The 14,027-nt window shown below is 41.2% G+C and overlaps 1 protein-coding gene and 1 pseudogene across 1 annotated transcript; one reads left to right on the plus strand and one right to left on the minus strand.

The window, feature by feature from the left end:
- On the minus strand, positions 1–1,046 carry LOC107044380 (cell surface glycoprotein 1). The gene is made up of 4 exons (XM_015266241.1): positions 972–1,046; positions 689–887; positions 450–641; positions 1–356 (listed from the first exon to the last, which is right to left on the minus strand). Exons 1-4 carry the CDS (start codon positions 1,044–1,046, stop codon positions 1–3), a joined length of 822 nt encoding a protein of 273 aa, XP_015121727.1.
- Positions 1,047–3,890: 2,844 nt separating this feature from the next.
- Positions 3,891–14,027, plus strand: part of LOC107044381 — a 14,016-nt pseudogene continuing 3,879 nt past the window's right edge.

Here is a 14,027-nt window from a genome sequence, read left to right on the forward strand (position 1 = left end):
CTACTGGTGGAGGGCCGCTGTGCTAACCGGGCGAAGCTGGCTGTGAGGGGCAGCAGTTCTGGTCAACTGGACAGGGAGATGGCATCTGAGCTCGCAGAGCTCCCTGCACATGGCGTTCAGATCCTGCCGATCGGTCGATCGGGTGCTCCTCGTCGACGGAGTCTCCGTGAGGAGTGGCTCGCTCTGCGGCTCGGTGTCGTCCCCTGTCTCGTTCTCTGTGCTGTTGCCGCTGTCCGTATTGGCCCTGTGGTCGCTATCGTCGGACCCCTCGAATACCTCGCCCGGGCTGTCGGCAAACTCGTCCATATACTCCGGACTCGCCGGAGACTGGGAGTGTGCGGGTAAACACGGATCCCCTGAAATAAAAAAAAAGCAATAATTGAAATAGTAACAATGAATGCAGAATGGACCTGAAAATGGGAGAATTGTAAAAAAACATTCAAACTTACATGAGGTGTTCGCAGGACTCTCGACGTCGGTCGGCCGGGACGGCGAGTGCAGCTCTAGTTGCTGTGGGGCTACCGGAGAAGACAGAGGGAGGCAGCTCTGCTCCTCCAAAGGCGGTAAGTCCGGCGTGTCCCGGGGGATCTCCCCCTGCTCTTCAGAGGCGGTGATTGTGGCGTATCTCGGGGGAGATCGCCCTGTTCCCCGAGGGGCGGCGAGGTGGGGGGCTCCGGGAGGACGGCACCCTGTTCCGCGAGGGTTGGTGAGCTGGAAGGCTCAGGGAGGAGGGCACCCTGTTCCTCGAGGGGCGGCGAGTCCGGCGTGTCTCGGGGGAGCTCCCCCTGCTCCTCCAGAGGCGGTGAAGTGGGAGGTTCCGGGAGGAGGATACCCTGTTCCTCCGGTGGTTCTTCGACCACCTCAGGCCGCGGCTTGTCCCTGGGGGCCTATTCCAGGGGCATAGGCCATGGGACTGCCGCCTTCTCCGGCTCAGGCGGCGGAGACAGCGGAGCTCCGTCCGGCTGCCACACAGGCTGACCCCGAACTAGAACCGGGTCCCGCGCCAGCATCTCCATCATGTGAGTCTGTAGCACATGCCCCGCCATTGCCCGCACCCACGTCGCAGCCCTGAGGTGACTCCTCGCGCGCCTGGAGCGAGCGTCGACGACGGCGTTTCTCTCGCTGGTCGTCCAGTACTCGAACGCTAGCGGGAGGACTGCAACAAAAATAAAAAATGAATAGAAACACCGCACTTTTCACACACATACACACACATACACTCAACGCAAAAAAATACTCAATGCAAAAAAAATACTCAAAGCAAAAGAAACTTAACACAAAAAAAAACATACACAGGCCCAGTGTCTCTCCGGCCTGCACAATGAGCGCAAACTCAGCCTCGCACGCCTCAGCTGTTGCATCCGAAATAGATAAATTAAATCGAATTAAAAAATAATAAATAAATAAAACACGTCAATTAATAATAAACGTCATGGGTACAAAAGTTTTAATATTTACCGAAAAACAAGTTGATGCGGTAGGCGTCCATCACTGGCTACGGTGTCTTCGACTGCTCGGTGTAGAAGGTGAAACAGAAGTGTCCTGACTCTGCCGCTACATATTTCGTGAAAGACAGTTAAATTATGCAAAGGTGTTAGAGAGAAGGGGTATCTAAACGGAAACTGCCTATTTTTCCTGTAGCCCCAAAATTACAGCATAGTTTGATAGAAGGACGACGTTTCACTTTTCTATTGTCTCACCCTATTACGATCCCAAAAGACAGCAAACACCACAGGCGCCATGAAACCAGGTCTGTTGCATTGAGTATGTTGACTGTTTACGATTTCTTGAACAGAATAGTACTCATTATGAGTGCAACATCGTCGGCCCACACTTCCCATCAATCTTGTATGATGCTTTGCACATTCAACGAGAATATGCAACACCTTTGGAGTCGGTTCGAAAGGGATGTGGGTCAGTACGGATGCCCAGACCAAGGCTCGGCGGCGTGCGGAGATTAGTGGCCCATTTTTCTGCACCCTGACTCTTTGAATGTGTACATGTCAGTATAATCGCGATGATAAGACGCTTCTATCACAGGATATGGCCTCGGAATATATGCAGTCCCACGCCCGAAAGGAGAGTATATTCTAGTCCAATAATCTTTCGAGTTGGCACCATGCAAAAACAAAATTCGGATTCATAACACAGTTTCAGCTTCTCACAAACTCCACGGGTCTTCCTGCGGAAAGGCAGGTAGCGATAGAAGACCTGTTTCGCACTTTCAAGATCGTTAGTGAAACGGTTAACGTATGACATGATAAAATCGGTCTAACTCGTATCAGGTGAAAAATTGAACTCACATGTGAAGTTTTCACCTAACCTCTTAAATTCCCAGAATAGAAAATACCTATCGATACATTTTTAAGAAATTTGAATATGAAACATTCATGTCAACCGTTTCCAGAAAAATTGTCTCGGGTCCTAATTTGGGAAACACAGTAAACATCCACTGTGGGAGAGCGGATAATAGAATAATACCAATACATCCGGTGGATAAGTTACACCATCTGCATGTCTAGATGGTAGTAATGTCAATAAATGATTAAAAGACCAAAAATTGATATGAAAAAATACTTAGAATTTAATCCGTATATGTGTAACACATGTGCACTAATGTTAATACGGATACGCATGCACTCCCCTCCCACTCGACGCGACCGTATGTGAGTATAAAAAGCCAGTACTGATGGCGTGATATTCATATACATTAGTCTCACCATGTTCCAAACAGACATATCAACCGTGATTGACGATAACGCGTGTGTTAACCCTATGGATACCATATCTCTGGGGTATTATAAACCTCTTCAAGAGTTACCATTGTTTGAGGGGAAATTGGAAGGTTTCTCCTCGCAAAGTGTCGGAGCCAAACGTAAATCTAATGCAGAGGACACCTCTGTAAACAAAGAAAACAAGCCTCCCGTGGTGAAGAAGCAGAATGTTGGAACGACTGAACTGGCGGGGACTTTCACGGATCAACCTTTATTACTTGAGGATACTTTGGCGATCAATAAAGTACAATACAAAACAAGTGACCACCGGTTTATTGTGGACTGAAAAGGGTACTCTCACGCCCGTGGTGCGGATAATTGCAACATTTCCCCGAACAGTGATCACACTGACCCCTTCAGAATGGCACAGCATAGCTGAACATATTCCACTCATGCTTGAATATTTCGCTGATGAGTCTGAATCACCGGAAGACGATGAAAAATTCGCATCGATATCCTGTGGTCCAGGTAAAAGAATTGGTTTCACCCGTTCAAGTTCCGGCTATAGAGCAATCCTCTATATAGACCAATCGTCACCTCTCATCGTGGGGCCAAGTCGGATATCTATTGGATAGCACGATATGCTCTGTACCATGGCGGAGAACCTGGATTACTCAACTTATGCAGTATATGAAGAATATGCCTGGAGAGACGTATAAGCAAGGTGCTGTGGATAGCTTGAGTACTTTTTCGTCGATGGAAATCATGGAGTGTAATAAAAAAAAGTAGTTGTCACATGATATTATAATAAAAACCATTTTCAAATATTTTGAACAGTTGTTTGATATGACTTGTCACAATCTTGCCCATAAAAATGTAAATCTTGAAAATCTTATTGATTCTTTGGAAAAATTGTTATATTATACTCCAGCGAAATTGTTGAAGAAGTACGCTTGGCAGTTGAGGCAGAAAAAAATAGAAACGCGTAGCTTCCGAAGCGCAAAAATCTGTAACTTTTTCGCTGTGAATGAAGAATAAATTAAAATGAAACATTAAAATGATACTGATATATTTCCCCTACCCTGATTTCCCCCCGTCACCGTCGTCAGATATATTACTTTATCCACCTGTCGGCTTCTTCATTATAAAAAAGTCTCTTGTGGTGATCGTATCAACATGGATGTCGCTGTCGTTATCCAAGGTTTCCGTGGAAAAAATGGGAAATTCTTGCCAAGAGAAATTACTGTTGCGGATACTGAGGGAGTATTTCTTTCGCACTGGAATTTGAATGCACCTTACCCGTACTTGGACCTTTCTACCTGCTGGCGTGAGACGAACAATAGACTCACAACCAACAATCACGGAATGGAGTAGCATGATGGGGATACAGAAGTGCGGGATGCTTCACATAATATTAGAGAGCTGTGCAGAAATGCTCGCGATATTTTCACTATTAGTGGTGAAGAAGCTATATATCTCCAGATCTTATCTGCACGAGAGACCATAAATTTGGGTACAGAGATGGATTTTAAAAACAATACATGTCTGCGGAATGAAGAAAAGACTATGTGTTATCTCTATGCCATGAAAAACAAGAGGGACGTTGAGGCGTATAACTGCGCCTGACAAACAGTTTTAAATATACGTAATCATTTAATTCATAAGAAGTGGGAGGACAATACAACGCGTCAGTGTTCAAGACCCGAGACTAATGACGAGTTCGACGACGCTGACACTCAAAATATCGACCCTAAAACCCCTGTTTGTGAAGGTATTTTCAATATTTTTTGAACACGTTTGCATATCAAATTAATAGAATGGATCGTAATGAGATTTTCTCGTTAAGGGTTGAAATCTCCTTAAATAGGAAAGAGAACTGTTAAACTCATTAGAAGAGAGGCAGGAAGTGACATCTAGAGGCAGCTGAAGAACGCCGCGACTAGATGAGAAGAACTACGGACCAATGAAAGACCACACGCATAGTGATTATGGGTGAAACCGCGACCCCTGAAGGTCTGGAGGGCGCTGTTACTCGCGCTATTTTAGCACTCACCCAGCTGTGTTTAGGGGAATATGGCCCGATATACAGGGGTTCCAACTGGGTGATTCTAAAGGCTGTGTGGGGTACACTAGACCAACGTAGCTAGGTGGAAGGACCTTCGTGATCCCGTCCGGTTGATTGATGGGGATAGGGTAACGGAATTACTTATCGTCGCCGAGATATGCAGACTAGGAGACAAGGCCCTAGTGAGATTCCGAGAGAGTCGCACGCGAGCGCTTGAATCGAGAGGTTGGGAAAATCTCTCGGTGTACTGGATGGAGGAATGGTTGAAGAAGCCATGATAAGGAGTTTCGGACTCCACGTCGACTCAGTGAATAACCGTTGGCGGCGAGCGTAGGGGGATGCTCCTGCATCCCCGGCTAGTAAAAAAGAGTTATTTCGAGAAGCGAAGTGACGACTTTGTTGTACACGAGGTTATCGACACTCGGCGGAAAGATTCGGGGCGTATGGACCCGTGGGCCTGGAGTAGAGTAATTCCTCCTGTCGGCCCGACCATACGCCACCGGTCTAGTCCTACCCGGAGGCGGTGGCTCACGATGACGGAAGCGGTCACTGGTGGTCGAGAGTGTGGGTAGTCGTGAAGTACGTAGTTCCACCTTAGTCGGATCAGCCTCTCGACGTCCCAGGCTCTGAGGTGTCCCGGCTGATTCGCACTTGTCTCTGAAAACTCTCCCGAGTCGAAATACTCAGGAGGAGAATGAACACTGGACGAGTCGAAAGACTCTCCGGAAGGGGCATGAATTCAATTCATTATGGGGATAATGCTGTAATTATGACATTATATTAATAGGCCTGGCGGTCATTAGTAAAAAAAAAGATCAAATTTTGCTTGTCAACGTTTCGATCTCCAATGGAGATCCTCTCCAGAACAATAACCCAATCTTTATTTAAATTCTGTAAACAAAATTACACTTGAAATCTTGACACCATCACATTATATATAAAAAGTGAAAAACATTAAAAAACAATTACTAAACTCTATAAAAATCATATAACTCACAAATTAAAAGTGAAACACCATGAAATAAAATATCATTGGAAATGCTCCCAGCAGCACTAAACCCCACGAAAAGAATAATATTCCCAAGATTGAACCATCAAATAATGTGAAATTATCACTCATATCAAAATACAACGGATAAATAAATGAGTATTCCACAAATTCAAAAGCGCAACTCGACATCAAAATGCATTGTCAACAATCCTAGTAATAGTGTCAACCATTTACGATACATTGCGAGCCTCCAAGCAACGCAAACCTCCCTTGGAAGCGCTGATGTCTGCTAGGCAATCCATTGTCCAACCAAAAAGTCCTCTGGGTCGACGAGAGTGCCTCGGAGGCCGGTTTTCGTCGAACCTCTCGTGAAGGTTCGGCTGGGCCCAACAAACGAGCGATAGAGATGGCTAAAAAACAGTTTGGATTTCTCCTGGGTGAACAACCCAGGAAAATATCCTTACCGGGTATTGTAACTCTAGAGAGGTGAAATTCATTGTTAAAAGAAGCCCGAGGACAGCCGAAACCTTGGGTTTACCAACATTTCGCAGTCGTTATGCCGAAACTATTGCGCACCGTAGGAGGTATTTATTGGATTTTACTTATCCCCATCGTAATGACCTGTGCTACGCGCCTTCTGATCAACCGCAAAAATGAAGATATTGAAATCGGTAATACCGAAGATGATACTGAACATGAAGGAACACCCTCCGTTGTATACATTCTAATTATAATGATATGTCTAGTCGCATCAATTGTAGGCCCTTTATATGTATTAGGATTGGAATGGGTAGATGCTCTTTTCATTTATTATTATTATAGCATACCACATTTTTTCAATGAAACGTTAGGTAATTCATCATTGACACAAAATGTAACCAAAATGTTGAATAAAACTTAATAGAAAATGGAAAATTTGTACAAGTATTTCATTGTCTATTTCTAAGGCATTTCTAAAACAAGACCCTCCAGACAAGTGCTCCTAATTGCAGCTGTGCTTACCTAAGGCCCCGCCAGACGCTACCCCCTTCACGTTCATAGTTACCTAATACTTGTTCTCGAATATTTTACGATTCACGTTCTTTCCCGATATCTATGAAATTTTCATGCCACAGTACTCATTGGTACGAGTTGCATGGAAATCATCGAGAATAGGAACCTACGACATTTGTTGCATGGCCTATCCCATTCGGAAAAATCTATATTCTGAAAATTATATATTTCATATATGTTTTATAAAACTCTTATATATATATATATATATATATATATATATATATATATATATATATATNTATATATATATATATATATATATATATATATATATATATATATATATATATATATATATATATATATATATACCGGAAAAATCGAAAAAACAATTCCAATCATCGAAATCAATTATCAATTCAAAATCATCCAAAACATACTCAAGAAGGGAGAAAACTAGATTTTCGGGAAAGCTCACGGTCCTCGGGTCGCTAAGTATGCTAGGTGATGGCGAGAAGGGTGCATTGCGGGTGCAAACGGGTCATTGGGCGATCAGAACTACAAAAAAAAGAACTCGACATTGTCCTTACTATTGAATGTTCAAAATCAACATTTTACACAATTTTCATATAAGAAGAATAAAAGAAATGGGAATCTTACACAATCATAATAATAATGCTAAACTTTGACAAAAATCATGATAGTTTTACGTTATTTTCTTTCAGACTGATTCCAATTCCATCCTATTTAGAATCAACTCAATATTATTTCTAGAATAACCAAATTCCTCGGGTGTTGTGAAAAACACGAGGATAATTGAAAAAGGTACGAAAATACGAGTTGTAACGAGATTTTCTCGTTACGGGTTGAAATCCCCTTAAATAGTTAACTAAGCTCTTTGAATTATTATAAGAGAGACAGGAAGAGACATCTAGAGGCGGCTGACAGAGCCACCACTGGATGAGAAGAGCCACAGACCGATGAAAGGCTGACGGCATAGCGGTTTTCGGTGGAACCGCGACCCCTGGAAGTCTAGAGGACGTCACTAGACTTTCGCTATTTTAGAACTCATCCAGCTGTTTGGGGGAAAGTGACCCGACGTACAGGGATTTCAACTGGGTGGTTCTAAAGGCTGTGTCGGGGACCAAGACTAAGGAACAACGTAGCCAGGTGAAAGGACTGGTACCTCCGTGATCCCGTCGGGTTGATTGGTGGGGATCGAGTAATGGTGTGACCTATCCTCGCCGAGATACCCCGACTAGGAGGTAAGGCCCTAGTGAGATTCCGAGTTAGTCAAACGCGGACGCTCAAGCGGGGAAGTCGAAAGGATTTCTCCGGAGTATATTGTGGTTTTGGCTTGAAATATGGGCAAGGACTGATTGGCGAATAGCTCAGCACTGCATTCCCCGCAAGAAAAAGTGTTATTTCGGGACTCTTAGTGATGACTTTGTTGTTTCCAGCGTTATCTAGTCTCGGCGGAACGATTTGAGGCGTATGGGCCCGTGGGCCTGGAGTAGAGTAATCCTCCTGTCAGCCGGACCATACCTCGACATTTTTAGTACTACCCAGAGGCAGTAATGCGCGATGACCGAAGCGTAAACTGGTGGTTGAGAGTGTGGGTGGTCGTAGTGTGGATAACGTAGTTTCACCCTGGTCAGATCAGCCTCTCAACGTTCCAGGCTCTGAGGAAACCCGGTTGATTCGCAAATAATTCTGGAACTCTCTCGAGTAGAAATATTCGGGAGGTGGACGCATGCTGGAGGAGTCGAAAGCCCAGAATAGATGTGAATAAAAGATAATTTGGCTGCAAAGCCTAATAGACGGCTTGCAAAGGCTCGTGACGATGTGCTGGAAATACTTCTGGTGGACCTCGCCCACTCTACCGTGTCACACTGATGCTAGCTGGGCACCCCGTTATCCAGCCACAAAAGTCCTCTGAGTGGACGAGTTTGCCTCAGAGGCCTGTTTTCGTTGAACTTTCCGTAAAGGTTCGGCTGGCGCCCAACATACGAGCGATAGAGAAGGCTAAAAAAAGTAGTTTGGACTTTTCCTGGATGAACAACCCGGAAAAATATCCTTACAGAGTTCATCCTCAATACTCGAGAATTCCGGGAATCGCCAAGAGATCTAAGCGAATGCCTATGAGAGTGAGAGAGAGAAGAACATTAAAACCCAGCGTTATACGCTTAGCGCATGTGGGAAACGGTATGTCAAAAATTCATTAAGACTAAACTCGTGATTTCTAAAAAACGGTAGAGTGGAATTTCAAAAACACAGAACAAGGATACTCGGGAGAGTCCGGAGAAGGCTCCGATACCAAAATTATAATTTTTGTATCGTTTGGAGCCACTCCAGATTCGTTAGTAATCGGAGGGAATTTTTTAACCGCGAAATACTCGCGTGAAGCGAGAGCCACAGTTTGTGAGCGCCGAGGGGTTTAAGAGGGGTGCCGTAGGGGGATTACATTTCATCCGCACGCCTGAAACTCTCAGCGAGTAATTCCGCACGGAGAGAGAAACAAAATAACTAGCCACGAGCGCGAGAGGGACACAAATACAGAAGCCATTGTGAGTGGAGTTCGAAACCTATTTACCCCCTTTTCTGGTGGGTTTTTCGGAAAACCCCATCAGCCCTAAATTTTTTTAATTTACTGGTACTAATCCATGAGCAGATTATTGGATAATCGGAGCTGGTATTTACCCCGGAAATGACCCTTTGAAGGGAAATAATCATTTAGTTTGATGGAACGAAAAGCACGAATTTCTGGGTAAAACACAAACAATAACAAAACAAGTGGGAAATTGCTTTTATATTGAAAATGGTATAGTTTTCTTTGCTAATAAATTAGCAATATGCTTCCGAATGGTGATCTTGCATCTTTTTTATTCTTATCGAAAATAATTCATATTTCAATTTATTCCTTAATCATCTCCATACAATGCCGATGATTGTCATGAAATTAATAATTTTCAATCGTAATATATTTTGTTTTTTCATCCATTTTATATCCAACAGATTTGATAACCAACATTTGTGTAATTTTTAATTACCATTAATGTCGTTGGATGTGTTAAAATAATTCCATTCTAATCGATAATGTAAAAAATGAGTAATTCATGTTCAATTATTCAATCGTGTTATCGTTCTTTGATTGTTTCATTTAAAAAAGTGAATATTGTGTGTGAAGTGATTGAATAGATTTAAATATTTTTCTCCACTACAATAATCAATCCAAGTGTATTTTTCACAATAGTGGAAAGTCAACAATCTTTTGAATACTCTAAAAATGATGATCGGACATTCTCATATGAATTAAGTCGAAAAATGATACTATTCAAAAATGATACTATGATAATACAATTTTCAACAAAATTTTATTAAGAATATTTTAATTTTATATAATATGAAGAATCTGAAACCTTTTCCATCAGATTCTTTTCGAAGAATCTGATGGAAAATTCAAAATATCGAAAAACATGAAAATGATTCTCAAAATCTTATATAAATTCAAAGATAGAGTGAAACTTTCTATTATACCTTAGAATTCCACTATAATCATGTTTAAAAAAAATTGTTTGATGCAAGAATTGATAAATTTGAGCATTACATTAGATGAAACTACCAAAAATTTGATTTTCATGAAAAATTCATGAAAAATTCAAAATTTTCATGAATAATCATAAAAATCCAATTGATCAAGACAGTTATCATGCTCATTCTTCAACTACACATTAATGACATCAAAACAAATATTTTAACCTATAGTTCACTGCATGAAACATCATAAATTAAAAGAAATTTGTGAAAATTAAAATTTAGAAAAAAAAAGAATTGAATTAAAAAAAAAATCCGAATAACCATTAAAGCGATGATCTTCATCTTCGAACTCGGTCGAGAGGACATCCCAACAAATTCTTTAAGCCATAGTTGAATGAATTTAAAACATTTTTTTTTCAGCTATCGTATGAAAACTGATTTTCGAAAAAATTAAAAAATTAAAAAAATGAATGAATGAATTAAATTTTAATTAATGGCGATGGATAGGGCTTGATAAGACCTACATTTGATAAAAAAAATTTTCTTCGATTCCATTGTTTCCTTAGCAAATAATTGAGAAAAATGGTTTTTACATACGCACACACATACATACATACATACGGACACCGCCCAAAAATTGCATTTTCGGACTTTTTGGATCATACTTGATTGATATAACACAAAAAATGCAAAACTTAAATTTGGTCGATCACAATGCTTCCATTCGGAAGCAAAAAAAAGAAAAATCACGACCTGATCGACAACTTTAGATAACGTAAAATTTGGTACATTTTCACCGAAGAAGGGAAAAAAATACACGTGCGGCGTGACTGACGGCCACGCGGGCGAAACCCACCATGAAGTGGAAATTGGGGCTCTGAATTATAATTCAGAAAGAAACAGTGAGCAAACGTACCCACTTTTGGGGTTTTCTTATTCCTTGTCGCCTTCTTCCTCATCTTGAGCCAACTATAATCCCGAATGGACACGCTCACTAACTTCGAATAACCACGTTTTACTGCTCGAACTCACTACTGCGCGAGGGTCAGAACGTAACTAACTTAACTTCTGAGGGACTCGCGACGGGTCAGAAGTGAGAATTCGCCGCTCAATCACAATCCTTTTGATTGGTGCGGATATTCCCACCGCGGCGAGGACCTCCTGAAAAACTCCGAATATTTTCGGGAAACGCAAAGGCGTAACCGCCAATAATTCCTTCAATTTACCTAACATTTCAAAGAAACGAAACCAGTTAATTAATTAATTATTTGACCGAATTGGGCCGAACAGATGAATGTTCGGATAATTCCTGGGGGGTTTTTGGCGCCTCTCACGGATTGGTTCTGCGGGATTTACATGGTTAAAAGACAATTAGTCACGAATTTCTCTGAATAAATTTTACTATTTTTTTAGCAGGCAATTCGCCAGAGACGAGGGTTGTGCTCGCCCAAAACGACCTTCCACTAAAAACGTAAAGGTACCCAATTAATCCCCGAAAATCCAACTTAATTTTGGAGCGCCAGTATTTCAACCAGATCTAATTGATTACCTGCAAGATTTATAATAGGGTGAACCCCATAAAAATTACCGGATGACTCTAATATATTGGCCCTTCCTCGCAATAATTTTATGGGCCCTCAAAAACGCGTAATTAAACCGATCTCGACAAAAATGATGAAAAAAGAATTATACACAAACTCAAAAATTCCGGAACTCTAAAAATTCACCACGCCATAACGGGAAACCCTAAATTTAATTATCGTGATGTAATTGGATAAATTACCGCACCGAAGTCGGAAAACATAACTTAAACTAAATTTTGATCACTGGAAGGTGGAAAGTGGACCTCTCTCTCTACTCTTCATTCACGGATCGTCGTATAATGTCGCAGGGGTAAGTTGTTATCAGGCCGTGTTGGTGTTCCTAACGAACATCCCCACATGTTCGTTAAAAATCATAGAAACACTTAATAGGGTGTTTCTAACGATAATTTACAAGCAATACAATTTTCCCAGTCTCTTAACAAACGGTTCTGTGTAACCAGAAACTATTCTTGTCCTGGAGGAAGAAATTAATTTCATCCAGGGCGAAAATTACGAAAAAACACTGATAAAATATTTTCAATCATGGAATATTAGACAAAACAAGAGTTATGGAATGGCCTGATGAAAATGATAGAAAGCACCACATTTCTCCATTCTATTTCGTTTTTCTTTTCATGCTTTAAACAATCATATGACAATTCCCATAGACGTGAACCGAAATACTTGACGAGGAATTTCATTTTTAATCCCAGAAATAATATATACAAAATTTCATCCCCCCGCACTTGAGGAACTAAATATCAATGAGCCATCTCAACTACTCGCATTGTATTATCTAACATTGGCTTGTGCAGACTCTACTGGTGGTCTCGTGTTTGGGATTCCAATATCACAGTGCCTCGCGAATGACCGGCTGGCAAGAATTGCAACTGGTGAGGTCATTGACATTGGCTGCTTATCCAGGAGCAACACACACGGGAGCCGCGCGAGTTTCACTAGTCTCATTGAAACGCCCACCGCAGCCTCAAAAACCGATGAGGTAAGTCAATATTTTCATATGCCTAAAATTAACTTGAAAATTAATTCATTGGAATATCATCCCACGACTCGACTGACTTTCTTGGTACCTAGTCTTGCGTAGAGGAGAATGGGATGTGCGTAATCTATTATTGGACTACAAATAGCTTCATGTATTTTCAGTACATGGTATAAATTATCACCGTCGCCAGAAATTGAGTTCCAATAGGTGAATCGGTGGAAATGGGAACCTCGAGAATAGTATTTTTCCGGGCTGCTGCGATGGGGTTTTTTACTCGTGTGGCGTTGGCCAACCACACGAGTAAAAAAACCCCGGGACAAGCTTTTTTTATAGTGATTTTCAAGGTTTTGAGTTTGGGAAGCATGCAATACCAATTCCCAGATGAGAAATCGGGAGAAGCAGTACAGAAAATGTATTTTTAACTTCCCGATAGGGGAGTTATTGTTTTTACCCCGGAAATAAAAAATCATTTTTTTGCATTTCTCCGTGTTTCAAGACCTCCTGAATATGCTCCGAATGTTTTTAATGTGATGTACGTGTGTGTGTGTGTGTGTGTGTGTAGGTATGTCCGTTGCAAAAAATTTGCTCCACGATATCTTATGGACAAATGCATCGATCGAGATGTTCTAGGATGCAATCGACGTGTCTCTACATAACTTCGAGCAGATTAGCTTTCTGGAAAAATCGGTCCAGTAATTTTCCAGTTATTCCAATTTTTCTGGAGAGAAAGTTGAGTTTTTTCGTTTTTTTTTTTTTACATAGCGAAAAAAATGTGGGAATATAATTGAAAATTTGCTTATATTTCTTTATGGGATTCGGCGTTTTATGCGCAATTTCGCCGACGTTTTCTTTTTCTACCCCGAAAATTAAGAAAAATAAATCAATTCATTGTTTTTTTTTCAACATTTTCATAATCTTTTCTTATGTAAAGAAATTAAATAGCTGAGATTAATTATTTAATCATACTTTACTCGCAATTCGATCAAACGATCCTTTTATTATTTGTTTTGCTTGCTTGTTGCGTACAAATCGTTAATTTTCTTTGATACGAACGATAGAGGAAATACTTATTTGTGAAAAAAAAAAAAAAAAAAGAGAGAGAGAGAGAGAGAGAGAGAGAGAGAGAGAGAGAGAGAGAGAG

The sequence above is a fragment of the Diachasma alloeum genome, unplaced genomic scaffold (genome assembly GCF_001412515.2).
Source record: "Diachasma alloeum isolate Michigan unplaced genomic scaffold, Dall2.0 Dall_scaffold_00720, whole genome shotgun sequence".
NCBI classification, from domain to species: domain Eukaryota; kingdom Metazoa; phylum Arthropoda; class Insecta; order Hymenoptera; family Braconidae; genus Diachasma; species Diachasma alloeum.